Consider the following 24848-nt stretch of genomic DNA (forward strand, 5'->3'; position numbering starts at 1 on the left):
GAGGGAAGAGACAGAAAGCCTTGCAAAGCACCCTTTGGCATCTGATCCAATCCTGTGAACACATGCAATAACCACAGCCAGAGCAGTCAGAGAACAGCCTCTTGCTCAAAGCATCTATTTGAACAGAAGTACGACACTACCGACTCCTTGGGGTAAAATTATCTTCACTGGAGCTATGACAACATCCACCAGCTTTTCTCAGCCTGCCATGTAAATAAGGGACTTTTGTAATATCCTGTGCAGAAGCCGAGAATGGAAAAAACGCCGTTACATAATGTAATGAGCGTTGACCACACACTTGCTCACATACCCAGCTTAACATGCCCCTGCGGTCACCGGCTCTGGCTACTGATCTGTGTGTGCCAGACCTCAGACTGGGATGCCTTTGGTTCCAGTCCTGGATTTAAGCAGGTAGAGAGGAAAGGGCAGAGCTTACCTTCAAATAACGTGAGATTTCAGAAAAGCATTGCTAATTTGTAAGATCATATCCACCAGAAACACTACTAGGGTTAGTGTGTTCCCAAACACCCCAGCTCTAGGAATCAGCAAATGAGAAGCACTTGGTTTCATTTAACGAAAAGCTTATTTCCAGACTTCATCTTAAAAATGGTATTAGAAGGGCTTTCACATGACTGCCTAGCCCACCCCCCAGCCCCAAGGCACACCAACTAAACTCCATTATTCCCGAGAGGTCTTAGTCCAGCTGATCCTTAAACAGCAACACTGTTGTTCAACAGATTGCTTAGACCTCTGTTCTGGCATTTCACCATACTAACCAAATACTCAGAGAGAAAGAAAAAGCTTAAAAGACAAGTTTCCACATGCACCTTGAAGTATTACAACAGCAGAAAGCAAAGAAAAATATTTTTTTTTTTCTGGTATAAAACATGGTTTTAAAGCCAGCTTCATGATTTTTGGGATCCTAAGTGGTGCTTTCAGAAGATGTAGGGTTGACAGTGTTACAAATCCCTCACTCAAAACCCCAGGCACTCACCACAAAAACAAAACCCAGCTTCTCATTCAGACCTGCAGGATCCCCCATCTTCTATATACCTACCAGAAGTTCCCTCTGCATCCCAGCGATGCACCTGCAGCATTCCTTGAGATCACCCACAAGATTCGGGGACTTTCTCTCTCCTGCTTCAAACCAGAGCCAAAGCTGCTAAGAGGCACCTCGGGATGAAGACCAAGGGTTGCAAGACTTCTGAACATGCTTTTCAGAATAAAGCCTTCTTCCATTCACATCTGAGACTGCTCTCTCCCCCACACCAGCCCCTGGTCTTTGCACCACTGACGCCGAAGGAAGCAGTCGTGCAGTGGGGATTGGAGGAACAAGAGGGGCCCAGACTGTGTGTTAGAGAATAACCTGAATAATAAGTAACTCAAACACCATCTGCAGGATTTTAAATATGAACAAAATACCACTTCCCAGAAGAGATTCTGGAAACAGAGAACAGAGCATAGAGAGGAAGAAGGTGTCCCTAAAGACCCAGCCAATAAACGTTTCAATAAAATTTGGCCTTTTTACCAGACCTCCACTGCTTGCTTTTTACCAGAAATGTTCCCAGAGATTTATTTTCCTTTCACTTGCTAATTAACTTGTCCCGATCTTTCCTCTGCTTCTATGTGATTTTAAGGACAGACTAAAATCCAGATTTTTCTCCTCCCTTGCACCTCTGAGGTCTGTCACACCTGGCAGAAGCAGCACAGTGCTGATCAAAGCTGTGTCCTGGATCTGCAGGAGACACTGGCCCCAGGGAGCTGCTTCTGTGCTGACCACACTCAGCCCCCCACGCAGCTCCGCACTCCCCTGCAACTCAGCGTGCCTCTTGCTCGGTCTCGTGGAGAGCTAAAGATTATTAAAAGGAGTAATTATTCCCTCTTTTGCAACCCCAGCCTCCAACAACAGAAATATCAATTAAAAGTTTATCCTTTTTGTTTCACTGTATTAAATGGTAGTAAAGAGCTTGTTCTACTGAGCTCTCCTGCAGCCCTTTGTATCTAAACATGACACTACAGGGCATAAATGGACCATGTGTATTCACCTCTTCCAAATGAACAGTGCATGACTTGCACATATAGAACAATATCACAGTTATCAACATCAAGACAGCCTGGATTCAGAGCTCTTCAGTTCTTTACTGTATTTACCTTTATTTGATTAAGTAGCTAATTACACAGTCAGCGCTAACAGGCAGAGGATGAAATTCAGAGGTTTTATAAGCAAGGGGAGCTCTCCTCAGGTGAGCCACCCAGACAAGGTCTGAGCTTGACTTTACACATCATTTCCACAGAGACTGATTTGCTAACTGGGAGACAGATGGGCTGCACGCTGTCAGAGGACACTCAGTCTTTGAGCAGCGCACATTTGGCTACAGAAACACGCAAGGCACAGTTTTCACAATGGTGATAACATTATCCGACCAGAAACATCAAACCTGGGGGTTGCTTTTAGGCAGGGTAAAGCCTGATGCTTGAGAGGAGACCAACCACCATCACGCTTCCTGGGATAAGGTGGTGACTATTTTCTCTAAGAGTGAGAACGTAACTGTCTCCACTTGCTCGGGAGCAAAGTTTGGTGTCCAAGGAGTTAATAACCTCAACAGACCATGCATGGACAAGAGCCAGAGGGGGGAGAGGGTTAACAGGTACTCCGTAGTGTCTGAAAAGGGTACAGAAAACCCCAGAAAATGCCATACATCAGGTCTTTTCCACTCCTCTACCCCTGGGTTACCACGTTACGATAAGCTTTCGCGTGCACAGTCGGTGTGGGTACGGAGAAGACATCTGCTCTCAGCAGAACACCCATTTCCGCAGGCACCACCACACCAGGCCCCGTGGTTTGGCGCTGGCTGAGTCAAAACAGAGCAAACGCGCCGACAGATTTTGGCATGGAAACGCTTCCACTGAAAGCTGCAAGCATGAGTTGTCGTTTTCAAGGCAACGCCATTTCATGTTTAACAGGCAAATCTACTCTGAAAAGGAGCATTTTAAACTGGCACTTTCATCCCTCCCAGACACACTCCTTGGGTATATTTAGTGTCGTATTCGCAGGTTTGGAGGATAACAAGCAAACCTGTAATCTGCTGCCATAGGAGACAATGCCTGATTCAACTTCTGCCCCCTCCTTTCCCCAAGACGAGGCAGCACAATCATTTTTTAAGCTAAAGACCACCTGAGCTTTTGTAATAAAACCACTTTAAGAAAAAAAAAAAATCACATTTAAAACCACACACCATCTCATACCACTCTTCCCCCTTGACTCTAAAAAAAGTAGCTAGCACTGAGCTTGATCCATGTGCTCCCCCACTGCTACTTGCTCATCCATACCTACACAATAAGATGAATACCCAACCCTCAAATAAACCCAGTCATTTTGAGAGCCTCAGGACCAGCACTAATGAGAAAAACAGTTACCAAGGTTTGATCATTCCATTCTCCCCAAAATTCGCCCTCTTTGCCTTTCTGAAAAGTCTTAGGGCCTAAAACTCTAAACGCCAGCAACATTTCAGACTCTTCCTAAAAAAGTAAGAAAGGAAAGTAAGTGCCACAGAAAGGTAAACTGCTTGCTCACGTAACCATGGGGACAGAGCAAAAAAAAAAAAAAGCAGAGGGGGATCCTTACCTGCTAGGGCCTGGTTCACCTTGCTGGGCTTGGGCATCTTGACTGGCAGGTTTGGGGCGCTAGAAAGAGAAAAGAAAAAGAGACCAGTTCAACAGCAGGCATCAACCACTAACAAAACAGAGACCACCTAGCAGTGTACTATTCCCTCCTGAGTGCATTAATAGGGATTAATCGCTCAGATCAGCCCCACCTGGGACCCCCACCCATGCACCCACTGATCCAGCAGCTACATTTAAGGAGCCCAGTCCTTACCAGATCTATCTAGTAGGTTTTCTTATCTCTTAAGGTAGACCTCAGGCATGTTGTAGGTAGGTGTCTCCAGCCTCATCACCTCCTGGCTAGATGCTGGGCCTGACTCATTCCTTCCTCTTGCTGGGGTCTGTTGGTGGACCCTGTTGTCAACCCCCTGTTCTGATCCTGTGATACATCCTGCTCTTGCTGCTCCACCACAGAGCTTCCCATGAGCAGCCAACCTGCACCACGACAGACTGCTTCACCAGCAGGTCTGTGGCACAAGTGCACAGCCAGGAACTGCTCAGGATGCAGCAAAGTTCATCTTAAACCTTCCAGGTGACCAGGCCTCCAACCAGAGCAACACTGCTCACTGAAGTGTGAAGCCCCATACTCTATGAGAAGTTATAGTTTAGATATATATATATAGTTATAGCATAGATCAAAGGAAGCAAGCATTATCACCCCCCACTGCTGTCCAGATGGGGAAACTGAGGCAGGGAAAGGCCAAGACAAGCACTTGAGCACACATAGCTGCAGTCCTGGGTTGAACAGAACCAAGCCTTAGACTCTCCCTGCACATCCAAGAGGTTACTGCAAGATGTGGGAACAAGGGAGGAAAGGTTGAAGGAAACTTAGATGAGTTTGGCATCCACCTTCCTTTAGAAATCAAGAGGATTTGGTCACCAAACATCCCCTTCAGGTTCCTAACCTACTTGTTTTGGCATTGTTTCTCAGCACTGGCAGCTGCACCTCAAGCTAGTTTGGGATACACAGGCAGCCAGGGTCATGCAAATACCTGACAGCAGGAGTTGGGAAGGAAAGGGTGAGCAGCAGCATGAAAGCTGATGAGGGGGTCCCTACAGAAAGCAAGCTAGAGCCACATTTGAAATCCAACATGCTGGCACAGAGGAGCCACCCATGGGCTTCGTCTCACGTGGCACGTGTGCCTGTGTGAGATCCAGGCTCGTGCCCATCAGCTGCAGTTAATACACAGTGCATTCAGACAACCATCTCAAAGGGCACTCCAAAACACACGGAATAGTATCAAACCTGCCCAGCTGCTTAGAATTCACAGAGCAGACTAAGGTGGTTAAGTGCCCAAATGCCATCCGTTATATAGGGGGAACCTAATTCTCTCCAGCTGGGATCCAAGAGCTGCCACCGTGCCCAAAATAGCATCACAGGCAGAGGTCCCTACTTTCAGCCTTGCTAAAATCTTTGTCCATATTTCCATGACAATGACCAGAGCTGAAAAGATTTGTGAGTGACACGCGGCTGTGTTCCACCCTCACAACAGGGATGCATCCCCACTTCCCTCCTCTCTTACCTGCCGCGGTTTGAAATAGGTTCCCGCACACGTGCTGAGCCACCTGAAGAAACCCCTGGCCAAGCGAGACCAGCTCTTCCAGATCCTTAAAGAGCTCTCCAGACCACAGAGGTTTCCCTTCTGTCTCTGATTCAAAGACTGTGTTTTCCCCTCTGCTGCCCCCAATTTTGCAATGTCTTCAAATGATGCAATGTTCTCGCTACACCCAATTCAAACCCACTGAATACAGCGGAAATTCTCCCCTCACTTTCAAAGGACTTTGAATCAGATGCCAGAACTCCTCTTTATGACTTTTGTTTGCTTTCCTGATTCAGCCTCTTCATCACAGCTCGCTCTCAGGTGTTTCCCTCTTCCTTCTCTGTCTCATCCCTTCATTTCTGTATCCTCTTCAGATGATGGCCAGTAGCAGGGCTACTCCCTCTCCAGCTGCAGACAAGGAGGGTATTTGAGGACCAGATAATGAAAAGGAACTTGAGAGACCTGCTCCCAAAAATCAGAGAGGCATTGGAACTGTCCTCCTTCCCTCCTCCAACTGAGCAGCCAAGATGACAACGTGGTGGCTGGGCACCCCCTCCACCCCAGTCTGTGACCCTGCATGTGACTGATACTGAAGAGCTTGTGCTTCACCACGAAGCACAGCAGCCACCTTGGGTGCTTTCACTTCCCTCTGGAAGGTAAAAATACAACAGAGCACAAAGCTGAACCTTCTGCTCTGCCAGGAAAGAAGATGGGCAACGGAGGGTCCTTCCAAAGGGCTGGAGCCCAGGGTCATCGCATCTGAGGTTGAAGAAAGCAAACCCAGAGCTGTTCTGGGACGGGGATTACTGGTAACCATGCTCTGAGAAGACTGACAGAAATTCTTCACTCTTCATTCCTGCGTTACAAGGCTCAAGTCCAAGTCACCCAGGAGCTAGAGCTTCTATGAAGTGAGAAGAGCCCTTGAGATTTGCAGAGGGAAATGGATATAAGCAATTGATGCAGTTGCAAGCAATCAAGTGTTGGAAACTGTGAGTGCACTGCAGATAAATTACTATCCATCAGCCAGGAAACAGTCGCTGATCAGCTGCACTCCTGGTGTAACGGCAAAGTGGGTCAGCTTTGACTGCTGGAGGCTTTAAGCCAACTGATGTGATGATGGAGAAACCAACTTTTTCACGTGGGCTAAACACCCGCACATTCAGGTAGCAGCATCTCAGCTAACAACGTCACAGGATGCGCTGCCCCATCTGCGTGACACCGTGTGAGCATACCGGCAGGGCTGCCACACACTGGGGTTTCTTTCACATCTGCAGAAAGCCCTGACCTAAGGCTGGTGAAATCAAGGGAAATCCACTCTGCTTTGAGGTATCTCTGCTACAACACTGCCTGGGTGGATGTGCAGCCATAGTGCATGGGAGGAAGTGTGGCTATGCCAAAAAAGGTGCAGAAATGCTACTTGGAGCTTACCCTGGGTCTAAAGTGGGTTTTCTGGAAGGAGGCACCAAGGAAGGATGTTGCTATTGTAGTATAACACGGGCTGTGCCTCGACTCGGAGAGCAGGCTCACCAGCAGCAAGAACAGACACATTTAACCCCTCAGCACAGACTCAAGCTACTCCAGTATCACCCTACCAGCGCTGGCTGCTTGGGAGACAGCCGGAGCCAGGCTGGGGTGAGGTCCTGCTGATTTACTCAAGCCAGGCTGAGTTAGGAGATAACTTGATGCAGGCAGGCTGGTGTCGGGTCTTGTGTGAGGGAGATCTGGAGGGCATCAGTGCAAGAGCAAGCACTGCAGTGTGGAGAGATGACAGGGATCCACTGAGACACCTGCTCTCGCTGCCTTTGCTGCCCACAGATGAATTTCTAACCAGTCAGTGCCTTTGACTCCTAGCCAAACTGTGCTTGCAACACCTGAAAGTCAATGCCTGAATTCCCTGAACATTTACTGCTATCGATTCCTCCTCCCTGGTCCAGTTTTGTCCTGACATTTGCTGCTCTCCCGCTGCTCTGTATGCTGGAGGTGACTGTGTGCAACAGGGGTCACCAGGTTGTGAAGAAAGGGACACAAAATAAGACACTGTCCTCAGAGGTTCATCAAGAAGATCCAGATAAGATTTCTCATCACCAGTTCCCAGGCAATCTGCTACGGGGGGCAGACAGGCCAGACTGATATTCCAGCATGACAAAACCACTTGCTTCTCCAGAATTTCAAGATACGGCAACACCAGTGAGACAGCAAAGCACAAGAGCAGAGAGGAAGCGTTGGCGTCCACAGCTGCTGCCATTTCAAACACTGGGCAGCCTGGTTTGAGCTGAGTATTACTTAAGCAGCACATACACAATATCTGAATGGAGCAGAAGTGGGGAAGTCTGTAGAAACCCATCCTCTCCACCTGATGCAGCCTCTTCTTCCTTCCTCTCTCCCTGCACACCAGCTGCTAGGCCACATACTCCTGTACCATGGCAGCTCTGTAGCCCTCTAGACAACAGCCAACACTTCTCCTCCTATATCAGGGCTGTATCCAGCCCTGCCTCACATTAACACCGAGTGCTACCGCAACACCCAAAGCTCTAACCCCCTTCCCAGGGCTAACCAAGTGTATGATGACACTGATGACCATACAGCAGTTTCTCCCCTACCTTTCTTCTCAAGAAGATGCCAAATCCCAGGCTGAATCCCTTTAAAGGAAGACTTTTTGGTGCACTGCACACAGCCATGTGGGTCTGTGGTTTTGCTCCTGGCACCGAGCAGAGGAGATTCCCCTGCTCCTGCTCGGGAAGAGCACTCGGCAGCAGAGCCACACCGGCTAACAGAGGGCTACAGGACAAGCCACTGTGGGCCCAGTGGAACCAGCACCAAGCAGAGCCCCTCCTCACCACCTGAAGAGCTCGTGGGCGTGCCTACAGACAAAGCTGAAAGATGCAAAGGAAGAGAGAGGAAAGGAAAGGCCCTGCCCAGGTTCTGGTCCCTTGCTTATACCTCCTGATCCTACAAAGCACTGATTGTGGATCCTTCCCCATGGGAGATCTGGGGGCACAGCACCAGACCCTTCTTAGGAACACCACAATACTATAAGTCCTCAAGACCCCTGGTCCCCATGCTTTTAAACAAAGCTGCCTAACTTATTTCTAGGCACAACCTAGACCAGCACCCAAAGCTGCACAAGCTCAGAGAGGCCAGCAGAGTTGTAGTGGGGATTTGCCTGGCTGGGGCACCAATTCATACATCCCCCAGGAGACTGCTTCCTGCAGCTTCACTTGCTCCTATTACAAGCAGGGCACTCCTCACCCTGTTTATGGAGTGCCCTGCCCTGTAATTAGCCAGCACGCCCAGGGGAACCTAGCTCTTGCTCCAGGGATGGGTGCTTCCCTGTGCGGGGTGGGATCATGCCAGGAGGTGGCTGGGAGCCTGGGGAGCTGACCCCTGCTCCACAGATCCGGTTAACTGCGCTGGTATCAGGACAGGACCCTTGCTGCGGCAGGCTCCAGCTGCAGATTTCAGTGCCGTCTGTGAGAGGCCAGACTCATTAACTGTGTTTAATACACAGGAAGAAATTAACGCACCGAGAAGCAAAATAACTTGCCCACATGCATTTAATACATTAGCAGCAAAGCCAAGGATATTAGCATCTATTTAAGCCTTGGCACCCCTCTCTGAGTTTTGCAGTGACTCTGACCCTCTTGAGAGCACGGGGAAATTAAACCTGCATTGTGAAGTGCCTAAGCTCCACCCTCTCTCACACCAGCATCTGCCCTCCAGCCCCACAGCAAGCAGAAAATACATTTAATCACTGCCAATGCCACAAAAGCCCAGGCATGCCTGTGCTACTAAGCCCATACTGGTGCCTATTCCTACCTGCCTATTAGAAATAACTGTCACAACCACACAGGGAGCTCGGCAGCTTTCCAGGATGAACTACACCTCCTTCTCAGCCCTGCAGAAGAGATATTTGCTCCAGTGCTGCCATTTTTAGCTGCACTTCCTAAAGAAACTGGATATACACAACCGCACTGTCTTTCAGACTCTCCCTAACAGCATTTGAGCCCTTCTCACAGTTGCAGCTCAGCTCTGACAGGCAGGAGCTGGGTCATCCCTGCAAGCTTCGTGAAGATAAGCAGTTTTGTAAAAGCAAGTAATCCGCCAGAGTTACTTTGGAGCCAAACAACATTTACTAGACACCAGAGGATCCACTGTGACCCATATGCTACCTTCCCTTTGGTCTCTGAGCACAGGCCAACACAGGAGTTGCACATCACAGCTAAGAGGAACGAGCAATGCTGCACACTGGATGCAGACAGAAACCCTTGGCGGGATAATTAGTGTGGGATAATTAGTGTTTCATCTTCACTGCCACAAAGGCTGCACTATTTGGTGATGCAGGAGGAGACAGGGCAGCGGCTGTGAGGGAAGGGGAACTAACCACCACACCACGCCAGGCCCAACTGAGGGGGGAAGATGGGGAACCTAGGGGATAAAATAACCCAGGAATGTTCTGGGCTTAGGAATTAAATGAAACACATTGTTAGAGTTTGCTACTCAGGTTTCCCCTAATTCACAGAAATTAGAGTATTTTCTGCTGGAACATAGGTTTCACGAGCCTGAGACTGTAACCCCAGCCAGTAGCAATTACACCCACCCAGCAGCATTTCCGACTCAAACCCAGCACAGGGGTGATGGGAAAAGCCATCTCAAGGTGCCAGCTGGTGCTGAAAACGTCTCTTTCACGTACAGCGCTGTACTGGAAGACAGAGATTGCACACACACACACACACACCCCCCGTGTGTATTTGCCCGGCAGGGAGGAAGGAGAGCACCCCTAGCAAAACTAATCCCAAAGGACTGGAGATTCAGACATTGTCCATCATCCATGAAGAGCCACCACCACACATCTTTGTTCTGACTTTCTCTGGGGTCTGTTCGGATGAGCCTCCAGATGCTGCCTCCCTCTGGGCTCAGTGAATGGCTGCAGGCTGGATCTGTGATCCAGGCATGCTCCTGCAGCGGGGTATGGAAAAGAGAGGCTTCCACAGATATGTGTAGTGGAAAACACCGGTGTTAATAAAGAGAACGAGAGTTGTAGAGATAAAGACAGCTCCTAACATCCTGCCTGCAAAAACATCCCCCCGACAAGCCCTGTAGCCATGCAAGTGCCCAGCAGCATCCCCACATCTGGGCCAGGCTTCGGCTCCACCAAGGGCTCGCATCACACTCGCCACGATGGCCTGGGCAGCACACCCGTGCTCAGGGCACGCTCGCACCCCCGCGGGGCCAGACAGCCAGCAGGAGCACGGGCAGCAAGGCTCGCAGCTGGGGGTGCAGGGTTTGCACAGAGGGTGCCCATCCCAAGTCTGCCAGCATTTGCACGCTCCCTTCCAGGCGTCCGAAGAGCTGCCGCGTTCCCCACGTGGCATGTTCTGCTGTCCCCAGCGAAGATGTAACCCTAGGATCCCCCTCGCACCCCTCAGAAAGGCTCGGCCAGGGATTAGTGCCAAGATACCAGCCACCTCACCCCTTGCACACCATGAACTGCCGAGCTGCAAGACAGGTTGCAACAGCCAGACCTCGACTGCCCAACGGCATCGCTCGGCCGTGGCCAACGCTGTCACCAGTACCGCAGCGGTCCCCCTGTTCCGGGAGGGCTCTGCCTTCTGCTGCTGGCCCCAGGCTGGCCAACACGGAGGGGACCAGATGCTCCTGCCACGAAAGCCACCTTCAGCAGTGCTTGAGAAGGGACAGAGCTGGAGCAGCTGAGCAAGGAGTGTGGGGGGATATGCCAGCCCCGGAGGGCTGTTGCATTAACCCAGCACAAGCTCTGCCAGCACTTGCCTGTTGGAGGGTTTAACCGGCTGCTGAGAGCTGCCCCAGCAGCTCCTGGGATTCAGCCCAGCTGGTTTTTACACCAATGTCCTCTCCAGCTGCCCTGGCTGGGCACCTTCAGGTCTCTTCCTGGCTGCCCCTCTCCTCCCAGCCAGCATTGCCTGGGCCATGGGCTCGGTTCATGGTAAGAAGTCCATGCCACCCCTCTCCGAACATCCCTCTCCCATCAGGACAGCCTGTGCTCCCCCCATCAGTAGCCTACAACATACCTAGACCTTGATCGGCTCCAGGAAGGCTTGCGGGGCAACTGCTGCAGCATTTGGCTCTTCGTTTTTAATCTTCCCACCCTGAGGGCCACTTTGCAAATCACACTGAGGCTCTGGGGAAGGACAGGGACTCCAGGCAGCCCAGCAGCCCCACGCACTGACCAGCAGCTTCCACAAGAGGGGGAATTTGGCAGCTTCTTCAGGAGACAGCAAAAGCCTTACTGGGGGCTCCAGCAGGCAGTGCTGAGGTCTGATTTTCAGCTCTATTCGAAGGTGACTGGCACACAGCGGTACTGTGGAGGCTTAAGACGCCACCAAAAAATCACCAGGTGCAAAGAAAGCACCAAAAAAAGACTGTGAGAAAGAAGAACAGGATGCAGGAAGTCATTTCACTCAGATGACCCCAGAGAAGGAAAGTCCTGATATGACACTAAGGAAAATATCTCAAGATCCACCATCTTGTTTAAAATACAAATGAGATTCAAAACAAACCACAAACCCCTGTGCCTCATGTGATTAGCAGGATGTGCTTTTGACACCCTTCTAGATCTCTTATCTCTATTTACTCGGGGTAGCTTGGACAAGTAAATCAGTCCTGGCAAGTTCCCCTTTAGTTTCTCAGGTGTTCACACAGTGGTTCAGCACCTAGATTATTTACAGTGAAATGCATATACTGCCCTGTACACTTCTAGCCGTTTACAAACAGAGGGAGCAGTCAGACAGCTCCTTAGTTTAATGCTGGCAGATACTTAGTGCAAGTATTATCACAGACAGGCCACAAAGACCTCTGCTAGCAATGGCTTACGCACAGAAAGACTTAAGACCTTGAAAGCCGATTAGAGGCTTTCTGGCTTGGTTTGTGTGTCCAGGCTTCACAGAGGCCATCCTGCAAGAACACGAAGTGCCCCACTTTGCCAGGGTGACACCGATCTCCCCCAGCCCCAAGATCCCCACTGGAGCCCAGTGCTGCAGCCCCACTCCAGCCCACGGGGGATAACCAACAGCAGGCTGGCTCAGCAGCCCATGCCGTGGAGAGGAGCAAACTGTCAGACCATGAGACTCTGCTTTTCATTTAGCTGGCAACAGCTGAATAGGCCTGAAGAGAAGTGAAGCCCTTCCTCCCACACCGGTGAAGTGCAAACACAGCCCTCCTTCGGCTCCAGCTGCTCACCAATGGGAGCTGAAATCCTGTGCTGCGAGATGCATTCTAGTTTCAGCCCTGTCAGAGAAGAGCCACGGTGAAAATGGATGAGCAGCCAGCATGGGTGACCCATCCATGTAAGCCGGAGCATTTGGGGGATGACAGCTCAAAGAACCACAGAAAGCTAGACCACACCTAGCACTGCAACAACAGCCAGTCCTTCCTTCAAAGTAACTAGCTCCTTCCAGAAACCCAGAGCCCACCCTGAGCACCCAGCCAGGAGAGGATTGCTGAAGGAAGATGAGGGAAAGGGCATGGCAAAACCCTCACGAGGCAGTGCTTAGCTGGATTCTAAATCACTTAGCGTCCTGCTTGTGCTTCCAGTCCTCCAACATCGCAACAGCAAAGTCCCGTAGCACTTCAACACATGCAAAATGAAACTTTTCTGTGATTAACCAGAGGCATCTCTGGTCTGCATCAGCATTTAGCCTGACAAATAGCCTGGACACCACTCAAATTGCTAGTGTCACCCCACTGATTTCAGATAGAGGGATCAATATGGTTCAAGGTATCAAAGGAAGGGGAAAGTAAAATACTGATTTAGTTTTCTAAGCATCTTCACAATGGATTTAAAAAAAATCATTGATCAAATCTACATTTTGGGGGGGGGGGGGGGGTGTGTGTTATTTTTTCCTGCTTGTTCACCTTAATGTCCAACACGGACTTTCTGATTTCATGAATTCATGAGGTCTCATCCACAGAGTGAGTCCTGTGGTCCCTCCTTCAAGGGGAAGAGCTTTGAACACCCAGCAGTTTTCCACTTTGTTCACCACATATTTTGAATTAAATAAGGGTGTTCACAAGTCCCCTTTTCATTCACTCAGTTGCCCCCCCAAGTTGTTTTTAAGTGTAACCTGAAATACCACCAATCACTTGTAATTTTCTCAAACCTGCAGAATCTCAACCTGACTGCTTTCTCCAGTGGTTCAGGGAGATGAGTAGACAGGGACTATGTTTCAAGTGGGAGAAAAGAAGGAGAAAGCAGAGGAGAAGCCTTTTCATCCACTGTACTGGACACAAAGGCACAGACCTCTCTCCTTCTAGGGAGAAGACCCTTGTAAAGTCCTCTGGGACAGAGAGGCTGCTAGATAATGAAGACCCAAGTACGGCAGGTTTCTTGGACACATGCACACTATTTGAAGGTGAATTAGGGTCTGTACCTGACTCCATTAGATGCAGACAGTCCTGTGCTGGGGCCCCCAGGTTGAGGCAAAGCCCAGGTGCTCTGTGTATTGAGTCTCGGTGTTGACCTTGCTCCAGACAAAGTCGGTTTGTTATAGGGCACGAAGCCGACACTGGAAGAACTTACTGATGCTGTCCTACCAGAAACCTGATGAGCAGTGGAAGAGTTGGGAAAGTTTATCATGGAGTGGCGGTAGCGCGTGGTGATGGGACCAGTCCCACTGTTTAGCCAGCACTGCTGGCAAGAACAAGCCACCCCCGTGTGAAGGGGTGCCGGGGAGGCCGTCACGGGGTACGGGGTGTCCAGGCGCCTCTGAACGCTGCGGCGGAACCTCGTGGTCTTGTTGGTCTGGACTTGAGCCACAAAGTCAACTTCGTAGTTGTAGCCCAGGGGTCCGAGATCGACTCGCTGGTGGTTCGTGGCATGGGCTTGCTCCAGGAAGACGCAGACGTTCATCTCGTAGGGGGACCACCCACCTTCATCGTTCTGCCACTCCCAGACGATGCCCTGCCCAGCAGCAGAGTCCCCAGGGAAGAGGTGCCTGCGGACAGCCCGCATAGTTCCTGTGCGTGGAGAGAGGGGGAAAAATAAATAAAAACATTTTGTAAGCAGAGAATTACGGGAGGTGTTGTCTCAGGGACTTCTTTCTGCACAGATCTGTGGTGTCTACATCACAGTGGCCTTCCTCACCTCTCCCTCAACAGGGGTACTAACAGACTTTCTCTTCCTGACAGGGCTGGGTTTGCTCATGAAGCTGAGAGAAATGCAATACCCCTGAGATCCCTGTCCCTTTGCCAAATCTGATTGCGGGCTGGCAACAGGTTCAAAAGCTACTGGGAGGAAGGGTGGGAAAGAAGGGAAGGAGAGAGGATGTAGAGACAGACACACCCGAGCACAAAGGCACAGTGATTACATATGCCTCTCTGACATTAACAAAAAAAAAAAAAAAAAAAAAAAAGGTAAAAATCAGGCTGAGGCACAGATCTGGTTAAAAAAACCCAACACCCACAGCCTTAACAACAGAGTAACTATAGAGATACACCACCATCAGGAAGTGCTTTGCAGGAGTGCTTAAGGGGCTAGACGCCCACTTCGCTAAACGGGTCTGGGCAATTTTGCTCTTGGAGGAGTGGGTGAAGTCCCACAAGGGCAAGGACAAGGACTTTGGAGAGGGAACAGACAGGGCCAGCTTCTCTGAGCTCCTGACTGCTGGGAGATATAGCAAGACTAGAGAGGAGAAGGCAATGAAGTAATTTGGAAACTGGATAGAGCAGCTGTTCAGGCAAAGGAAGAGAAATTAAAGGAGACATACTACTCTTGTAAGGCTGCTCAACAGCAGGAGCTTGAAACCCCCTGGAAGCCTGGCTCGCCAGGGTGACTTCACTCCTGGTTACTTTATTCCTTTCTTTAAAAAAGAAAAAGCCTAATGAGAGGGAGGTAAGACACCCAACAGGACAGAAGCTCTGCAATTTCTGCAAAAACGAGTTCCTGCAGCAGGGTCAAGACTGCTGCTGGGAAAATCCACAGCAGTACTCTGCACTGAGAATGAGGAGCAGGAAACACCACCAGGGCAAGAGTCTGGGGATGCAGGTGGGTGGGGGTGAACAGGGACACAGCTAGTTGTTACAACATAGGAGTAATTCAAAGAACAGCAGTACAGAGAGGAAAATAAAATAAAATAAAACCTCCTAAGAGGTTGTGAGAGTTATGACCCCAAGCTCCAGGATCACAGGTAAAAACAGTATCCGCACCTCAAGCCTGTGGAAAACTGCCCCAGGATGTTGCTGGTGGCTCCGTGGGGGGCAGGCAACCCAAGCAAGCATTATGCCCAACAAGCACACCCCAAGGAAGAGAGGGAGGACAGCCCACGTGGGACTCCACACTGTCAAAAACCCAATTGCTACCTGCGTAGCTCTGGCTGGCTGAATGCTGGCTTGAGTATCTCTGCCTCACACTGCTGTTATTTCTACCCCAGGCTCTTGAGGTGCTGTGGAAACTGCTAGGACTTGACTCAAACCGTAAGGGCATTAACTGCCTCCTTGCTGCTTAAAATTCTGCTTGACAGCATGAAAGTCACATCTCTGATCCTATCACACTCCCAGGCTTCTTTGTAAATTATGCTGGTGGTTTCTGCACAGTGCTTTGGTGGTCAGACCACAATGAGACCCTGGGCTGAAGCACAGCTATGGCCCACATGTCATTGCAGAAACTAAATCGGGAAAGACGGATCTGAGCACCAGAGTTGACAAAAGGCTGAGACACTCTCAAAGGCAGAACATGCCAAAGCAAGGAACAGCAGGACTCCCATTTCTGCTGATGAGCTTAAGGTTCTGGGGACTGGAATGGCTTGCCTCAGCCCATGCAGGGGATGAGCAGCCAGGAAAGGTCCAGCACTTACTCCCAACCTGCTGCTCCAGCAGCCAGAGCAGCACCAAGCATCCTGCTTACTGCAGAGTGGGATTCCCCAGTGACACCATCCAACAGACATTCTCATCAGCACACCTAAAAAGCTACTGGCAGCCAGTGAAATACAGCAAGCTCCGCAGTAAGAAATGGGGTTGAACTCCAACAGCTCAACTACGAAGCCCAGGGACACCTGTGAGAGAAGGCCTTCTCCTGGCAGGTATCAGCAGAACCAAGGCGACCTTCCCCAGCCAGGAACTGACATCTTACACAGGAAAGCAGATGAAACAGCCAAAACCAAATTCTAGCAGACTGCTCCTATCCAGCAAGCAAATCCTGCCAAGTTTTAAAACCACAAACCTATGGCCTCAACAGGTGGGCAACATCAGGGACGACCCCCTGCAGAGCAGGGCTAGGGATGAGGCTGGGCTGGAAGTGAAATGGGAAGAAACACACTACATCTAGAGATGAGTGCAGGGAACCTGCTCCCAGGAGAAGGGGGACGACCACAGGTAAAGCAAGGTGTCAGAAAGCCCAGCGGGACACCGAGGAGATTAACAAACCTGCCCCTGCTCCAGGTCAGAAGCTAAAAGCAGCACAGAGGAGACTTGAGTTTGCAAGCAACTTGTGTTTTTAACACCCCCAAAGAGCAGCAGAGGGAAAAGCTTTTAGGAGTCAACAGCAAGACCAAAGACATGCACTTGAAAGATGTCCCCCTTCCCCCAGGCTGGCAGGGAAAGTGGCATTCCTCTCCAGGGTGGGCAAACAGCTGTGGTGAGAGTCAGCTCCTGCTGCTCCCCTGCATTCACTCCCAGCTAATCTGCCTCGACCAGCAGCTGAAGCCCGTGGCTAATCCTGCCCAAAAGATCCCCCTGCACAGCTGTCATTCCCCCTTGGTGGGGATGCTGGTCCCGTTAACACTGGTTTCCTGTTATTCTCCCTGGCTTCCTTTGAAGAGCCTATTTGTCCGTCTAATAGCTAATGAGCAGAATACAACAGCCTATTTTTTGCTCTGTTTAAAGATTTTTCATGGGGATATTTCCTGTAGGGATTCTTTTCTCCAGCACATGACAAAGGTCAGCTGGCTGCTTGCACAGAAAGGTTCACGTTTAAGGCAGAGCCCTGCAGAGAGAAAAAGCTTTGCTTAGAACTGGGCCATTGAAAGCAGATATGAGAGTGTTTGCAATAGTCACGTTGCAGAGCACACAGGTACTTGTGGAGGGAGGCTCAGAGACCTGGCCGCTCCGGTCAGCATCCCTCTGAATCGGTGGGAAAAGCTGCAAGAGAGCCATGAAGTGGAATCAGCCTTTTTGTTATTGGCTCAACCGCAGATCTCATCCAAGGAAAGATCACACCAGCCAACATAATTTCCAAAACTGTACTGGGCTCTCCCCCAAAGGTGACCAATTCCAAACCATCCCGAGATGGACAATATTCGCTAGGTGTTCTGAGATCTTTCACAGGGGTCTAAAGAGATACAAGACCTTTGCAGAGAGACAGCTCCACTTGTGGAGAAGGATGTCCCAGTCACACGGGGACACATCTTTTACCTTCCCCACAGGCACTCTGCTCACCCACACCAAACTGGGCCATTTCCATACAAGATACAGCCTGGGACTGCTGCCATGTGTTGGAGCAGTGCCTGAAAGGGCAAGAGGCTGGAAGGTTCCTTCTCAAGTCAGGCATGAAGAAGACAAAAACCAGCCACTGGTGCCAGCTGTGGTGGTCCACACTGTACTGCTGAAAGCCACAGCCTCAGCAGGGCTTCCAGGTGATCAAACAGGCCACGCTGAGCAGACCTGCCAAGGCAACCAGCTAAGAAAGCTCCTTACCCAGGACACCGCTGGAAAAACTAATCCTAAGGTCACCAGGTCAGAATAAAAGCCCAGATGCAGTTGTGATAACCACTCGCATTTGCTTCAACCACTTCCCCTTCCTCCAGGAATTGCCCAATTGTGCAGTTGATTCAAGATATCACTTATCACTCACTGCTTCAACTGGCAGGACGCCAGCACACTGCCCATCTCTAAAGCTTGGGGTGATGATTGTCTGTGTCCTGAGGTGATGGAAGAGATGTTGGCAAAGGGGAAACTGATGCATGGAGAATTTTCCAAAGCAGCCATTCATTCAGGGTGTGTAATTTGGGATCTCACTGGATTTTCCAGAGATGAAGAGCACGCATTCCACCCCTACACTCTTTCTAAGCTACAGCTGCTTGGCACATCTGGAGCAAAAGAGGGTAGGAGTCATCTCGGCAAAATCTGAGCTGCTAGCCTCAGTGACCCCAAGAGAGAGGAGATGAGAATGAAAATTAGGTCTCAATCCTGCTCTTAAACACAGCCTGCCCTTCCTCCCTGGGAGGAAGCAAGCCAGCCTCGTATAGCACAAGTGTGGGGAATATTCTGCTGCAGCATTACGGCGTTCTGCGGGGGCTGCAGGCTTTCGCAAAGCAGCTTGCGCAGGGCGGCATGCCAAGGTAAAGCAGCTGGCACTCCAGTTGCAGAGGGAACAAGGGATTCAAACGGGAGGGTTTGCATCGTAAAAAGGCCTTTTTATGCAAGTGGTCTTGAATGGATGTGAGCGGGGGCAGGAAGAAAGTTTCCAGCTCTGAAGGCTCTGGCTCACAAGCTTAAAGCTCCAGAAGTCCCGTGATGAGGCTCTTTAAGAGATGACTGCTGCCTGCCTGCACCCAGCCCCACAGATTCACGCCAGCCAACATTGATTTTCTCACGTGCTAATACGCTGGGTGGCAGCCAGCATCAGGAGAGAAGCAGACCTGCCACCCCTCACAGAACTGCTCAGCAGTGGCAGCAGACAGCGGAGCTTTGTAGCGCTCCCCTCCACAGGACGAGGCCCCACTTATCCCCAAGCACACACGCAGCCTCATCAAAACGCCAGCACGGGCAGGGGAGCTCCCTTACCTGTATCCTGCCGGAACTGCGTCAAGCTTGGGATGTCGATGACATAGGGGGCCAAGACAGGATCCGCACGTCCCAAAGGGATGCTGCTGACAAGCCCCGACCCCGAACGCCGGCCCTTCTGCTGAGAGGCCTGAAAAACCTGTTCAATGTAGCTGCAGACGTTCCCTTGGTACGGCCTCCACCTGCCAAATTCATCCTGCCATTCCCACACTGCCACTGCTGTGGAATTGCTGCTGTGCCCCAGGGCAGAACCGGGGAGTCCGGACGGCCCGGCTGAACTGCTCCCTGCTCCCTGAGCTGCTGCCATGTTCCTCCCTGAGGTCTGGGCACGCCGCGGTTGGAAGCGGCAGCTGCGCTGGCTCGCCTTACACCATTTTCTTCGGGGGGGGGACCTGCAGCAAGAAACAAAGAGACCACACAGTGCTGAGAATGATGCCCCAAATCCACCCCACCCTGCATCCATACCACACAAGCCATTTAATAGAGGGAAATAAGCTCAGCCTTTCACAGAAGAGGCTCTCTATGCATTTAGGAGACTACAGAGAAGTGGAGTGGCCTCAAAACTCTCTGGTTGAGGGCAGATGAGGTACCACTACCCACTCCCAGCCAATGCTAGCAACTTTTCTTGCCAATTTAGAGAAAAAACTCTTAGGTAAGACTGCTTCCTATGGTTTGCACCACCGGACACCACCAGAGTGCTGCAGATGATCCACTTTAAGCAGATATATAAGCCCTGACCTGAGTTTAGATGTTCACCAGCCCGGAGCATGCCAAGGCAAGCAGACACTCTGCACCCTTCCCCACCCTGCTCAGCACCAGACTGGCAGTGTAATATTCTCACCACCCCAAAACGAGTCACCAGCTTGTGAGCAGGAGCTCCCCAAGCTCTCGTACACACAAATGACTCAGCTACACAAGTGGTTCCCAAACTCTTCCCACTGATCTGAGCCTCTGAGCTACAACGTCAGCTCCATTCAGGCTTCTGACCACCCAGTTTTGATCCACGATCAATCCCTTGACTCCTTCTGTGAAGCGTTATATATGCACATAAAGCTCAAAGACAATTCTTTACGAACAGTCTGCAAATCACAGTAATACATATGTTGAATGTGATCCAAGCGAAGAACGGATGGGAAGGAGTACAAAAGCACCAGGAGGAAAACAGGGAGTAATAAACAGCCTGTGCCGAGGGCAGATGATTTAGCAGGTCCTGAAGATCACAGTATACCTAGCTGCAGCTTCTCAGGTTGGAAAACAAGGAACATCTTGAAAGCAGGGACAATCTGCATCAACAAAGACTCAAGCCAGAGACTCAAGTCACCAAGAAATTATTTGGGGAAGAACAGAGAATGAGGTAAAAGCCTTAAGACACCCAGATAAAGACATAAAGGGCAGTGAGTAAATCCTAACGACTTACAGAGACAACATACCACCATCACTGTTAGCTCCCCAAGGGATGGAAAAAGGCAGACCCAAAGCCACCACGTGCCAAGCTGTCCAAGAGACACCAGGGGTCTGATATCTGGCATTCCTTGTCTGCTGTGTCATTGCAAGAAATCCTGTCCAGACCATCCAGACACACATGTTTTGGTGCCCAAATGCTGGACAACCACTTGGAGATTCCCCCACTGGTGCTCGCGAGCAGGTGGGTAGGACTGAATGAGTGAAATTAATTTTGTTTTAAAATAAAGCTGCCTTCTGCTTCCTAAGGTCTCACGTCACTGATTGCTCGCTTAACTCCCAGCAGTCAGCAGGGAGCTTTGAGCTTCATTCCCGTCAAATGGAAAAGTTCAGGTCTCCCAAGAGGCAGAGAAGCAGTGGGTGGATTCCACTGGAGGATGCCACCTGCACGGAGAATGACATCCCTGCCAGATGGGGGAAGATCCCACGCTCTGTGGAGTGTCCCATCCATAACGCTCGTGTGGCTTGCTAGCTTAAAAAAGAAATAGAAAAAGAGCGAGTGAAGAACAGACACGCCCACATGTCTGCATTTATAAGAGGAAAGCAACACTTTCTCCTGGAATTAATTGTAAATTAGTTTATGAACTGCTCTGAGATTTTTACAGAACACCTCCAGCTCAACTGGTGTTGGCGACAAACTGCTCCAAATCACCAAGAGAAAACCCTGGCCTCTGCAACCGACCTTTTCCATATAATTCATTCTCCCCTAAAGCACCAAGGGCAGTTATTTTACTGCTCAAAACAGCAAATTAGAACTTGAGGTATCAAACCCAACACCTGCCTCTGACAGTACTTTTTATGGCAGGTTTCACACCAACACATCTCCTCCTAGGGGACCACCAGCGTGTCCATGCTGGGCTTGGACCAGTGCGAGTCAGAGCAGTGCTGCAGGTTTTCTGTCCTACCCACCAGCATTAGGTGGTCTGAACCCTAAACAGAGAACCAATGCCTTTCCCCACCCCACCCCCCCGAAGTTGTTACCAAATAATCATCTGCGCACCCCACAGCCACAAGCAGGAGAGAAGGAGGAGGCTGTTTGGAAGGAGTTGGTGATTTGTTTTCCTTCCTTTTTGAAACACAGCCAAAGGAAATGGAAAAAAGAGGGCACCCCAGCAGAAAAGCCGCCTCCTTCACATACCACCTTGCACTCACTGGGACACTGGTCAAGAACAACTGGGTGACAAAAGCCTATTGCTCACCCCCTCAGATGGCAGTGATGCTTTGAATCCTGGACCACACGCAAAGGTACCCGGACTGGCTGCACATGAGCGTCGCGTGCTCCGGCATTCGCTTCCTCATCAGAATGGAAAAATATTTCCTGTGCTGGGGCTGCTGGTCCAGAGGAGGAGCAAGGGGTATATTTCAGCCTCCTGCCAGTTCTCGCTGCTGAACGCTGCTCGAGCCAGCAGCTGTTTGCACAGATTGGGAAGCGAGGAATGCGGGAGAGTTTCAGTAAGCCAAAATTACACGAGTGCCTGAGTTAAGGCAAACAACAGAAAAAGGCCTGAAGTTGCAGCTCATTTTCCCTCTCCGTGAATTCAGAAGCACACAAATGTTAAAAGCTGAGATATTCAATACCAGAGCTGCTTGTATAGTTTTCAGCCCCCTTGGTTTGCTGAAAGGGTTCGGGGTGGGCTGCTAGCAGAGATGGCCGGCTGTGGCATGCGATGTGTTAAACATCCCACTTTCCCAGCGCTGCGTTTTGGATGCTAGCAGCACTTCAGCTGTACCAGCTCCTGCATGCTGGCTCTGTCCTGGGAAGACTGGCAGCCCAGAGAGAGTAGGTAGACATTTTTGCTAACAATCTCATGGGTTGTAACACTTTACCTTGAGCTTTAAAAGTGCCTTGAAAAGCTAAGTGACATACCAATCCCTAAAAGCTATGCTTATTCACCAAACAGTCCTGGCTTCAATTAGAAATCCTATGGGCCAACTTGCCTAAATGAAAACAAAACCCTGACCACTTGAAGTGCAAACTTAAATATTCCAGCCAACTGCCTTCCACTTCAGACATAGTTTGTAACAAGGGTTCAGATCTTGAATTTGGATTTGTTTGGTTGGATACCTACTCCCCACTACAACCTCTGAAACATTTGCCCACATGGCTTTAATCAGGAACTTGGACAGGAAAAGAATTGGGTGCATTTCAGTGGTGTTTCCCAGCAGATTCACTCCCTGCTCCTCAAGCTCCAGCAAATGATGGTGAGAAAGCTGGGGAGGGGCAGGTGGGAATTAAAGCATTTGAAATACATATTTAATTCTCAAACCTGTTCTACTTCCAGAAAGCAGAATTTTCTTTCATTTTAAATGCAGGATCCTCAAATTCACGGGTCTGAGATGATTTCTAAAAATGCCAAGTCCCTTTTTAAGTCTGTGAACTGAAATTGACAGCTCTGATAAAAGTTTAAATTATATGCTAGCTTGTACCTGGAAAAGAGAAGAGCCTCAGGAGCCCTTGAGCTGGGCTGCATTAAAAAAAAGTCACCGGATTGGTAAAACAGAGACTTTTCAACAGATTGCTCAGAGAAGAGGGTGCCTAGGAGGGATTTGTTAAACACCACGAACCCCGCATGAGAGATGGGACGGGAAGGGCTACAAAGAGCCCCTGGGAAAAGATTACACGCGGATTAAGAGAGCACATAAAGCACCGGGAGGCAGCGGGGCTGCCATAAACCCATGACCCTGCGCAGGGAGCACGACTGGAGCAGCACTGCAGGTGCCCTGTGCCACCCTGACACCAAAACACCCAGTCAGGGCCCCCACAGCCACCTCCACCCCATCCAATGTGCACTTCTGGGCCCAACACAACCTGAACTGCGAACACAGCGATGCAACAGGGTCTGAAGCTCTTGCCAGGTAACTCGTATCTAAGCACATCTTTTCATACACGAGCACCCAGCACTGACTTGCACACAGCTAGCAGCAACGCAGGAGTAAGAATAGAGCAAGGCAGCAGAGAGGAGGTTGCAGTAATAACTCCAACCACGCAGACTGATCTGCCCTCGCCGCACTCCTGCCTTCTTCCCGCTTTTGCCGATGCTGGCGGCACAAGGTGGCTGGGTTGACAGCCAAAAGAAAAGAAGAAATAAAACCCGGCCGCTCCAAACCTGGATTCCTTCCATTCAAAACAAGCTTCAAGGGACTTCCCTTCGGAGGGGAAAATAAAGACCGCAACTGAAACAAAACAAAGCGTTTGCCTAACAGCTAGGCAGGGGGCAGGTACGCCCGAGCACAGGCTCCCACCAAAGCCGGCCCGCTCGCTCCGGGGCCCTCCCGGGCACAGAAGACTGTATGTTTACGGGGAGACCGTTTACGGGGGGGCGGTGCGAAGCTGCCACGATCCGGAGGGCTCCCCCGGCTTCCCGAGGGCTCCGGCCAGCACCAGGAGGGCTCTGCCCCTGCCCTCAGCCGGGCCGAGCGCCGGGAAGCGCAACCCCGGGTCCCGCAAGGGCAGCCGGAGCCGCAGGGCCGGCCCTGCCGCACGCCCACCGCGGCCTTCGGCCTCGGCAGCACGGACAGCGCCCGCCCGGCCCCGCCCGGCCCCTCCCGGCCGGGGCAGGAGCCCCTCACGGGCCCACCGCGGGCTCCGCAGGCCGAGGAGGCGGAACGGCCCCCCAGGCCCGCAGGGGAACTCCCGGCTGGCTGGCCGCCCGCTCCCGACCCAGACAGCCCAGAGCCCAGGCCCGCCGCGCCCCCGGCCCCGCCGCGCCCCTCACCCCGAGTCCCGGCGGCGGCGGCGGCGGCGGGGCTGCCGCTTCCCGGCCCGCGGCGGCGGGGGAAGGCACTGCGCATGCGCCCGCGCGGCCGCCTGGGAGATAGAGTGCGGGGGGCGGGGCCGGCGGGGCGAGGGGCGGGGGCAGGAACGGTGCGTGTGGGATACCGTGTGTGAGGTACCGTGTGTGAGGTATTGTGAGTGAGAGAGCGTGTGAGATACCGTGTGAGATACCGTGTGAGATACCGTGTGTGTGATACCGTGTGTGTGATACCGTGTGTGTGATACCGTGTGTGTGAGATACCGTGTGTGTGATACCGTGTGTGTGAGATACCGTGTGTGAGAGATATCGTGTGTGTGCGATACCATGTGTGTGAGATACCGTGTGTGTGATACCGTGTGTGTGAGATACCGTGTGTGAGATACTGTGTGTGTGTTATACCGTGTGTGTGATACTGTGTGTGAGATACCGTGTGTGTGATACCGTGTGTGTGATACCGTGTGTGTGATAGCGTGTGTGTGATACCGTGTGTGTGTGATACCGTGTGTGTGAGATACTGTGTGTGTGATACCGTGTGTGTGATACCGTGTGTGTGAGATACCGTGTGTGTGAGATACCGTGTGTGAGATACCGTGTGTGTGATACCATGTGTGTGAGATACCGTGTGTGTGAGATACTGTATGTGTGATACCATGTGTGAGATAATGTGTGTAAGGTA

At 51.0% G+C, this 24848-nt stretch overlaps 1 protein-coding gene across 6 annotated transcripts in view; it reads right to left on the reverse strand.

Annotated features, from left to right (window-relative positions):
* DTX2 (deltex E3 ubiquitin ligase 2) overlaps nucleotides 1-24173 on the reverse strand; it is a 39091-nt gene extending 14918 nt beyond the window's left edge. For 4 of the 6 annotated variants that reach the window (XM_042791735.1, XM_042791734.1, XM_042791732.1 and 1 more), the window contains exons 1-4: nucleotides 20374-20399; nucleotides 18957-19348; nucleotides 13610-14195; nucleotides 3626-3684 (exon numbers count right to left, since the gene is read on the reverse strand). In XM_042791735.1, the coding sequence (XP_042647669.1) occupies nucleotides 3626-3684; nucleotides 13610-14195; nucleotides 18957-19348; nucleotides 20374-20384 (1048 nt within the window). In that variant the 5' untranslated portion in view covers nucleotides 20385-20399. Of the gene's footprint in view, nucleotides 1-3625; nucleotides 3685-13609; nucleotides 14196-18956; nucleotides 19349-20373; nucleotides 20400-24131 lie in introns of those variants that run through there. The other 2 variants (XM_042791733.1, XM_042791736.1) reach the window with 2 other exon arrangements.
* Between the last annotated feature and the right edge of the window lie 675 nt (nucleotides 24174-24848).

The sequence above is a fragment of the Tyto alba genome, unplaced genomic scaffold (assembly GCF_018691265.1).
Source record: "Tyto alba isolate M040663 unplaced genomic scaffold, T.alba_DEE_v4.0 Super-Scaffold_19, whole genome shotgun sequence".
In the NCBI taxonomy this organism is placed as follows: Eukaryota; Metazoa; Chordata; class Aves; order Strigiformes; family Tytonidae; genus Tyto; species Tyto alba.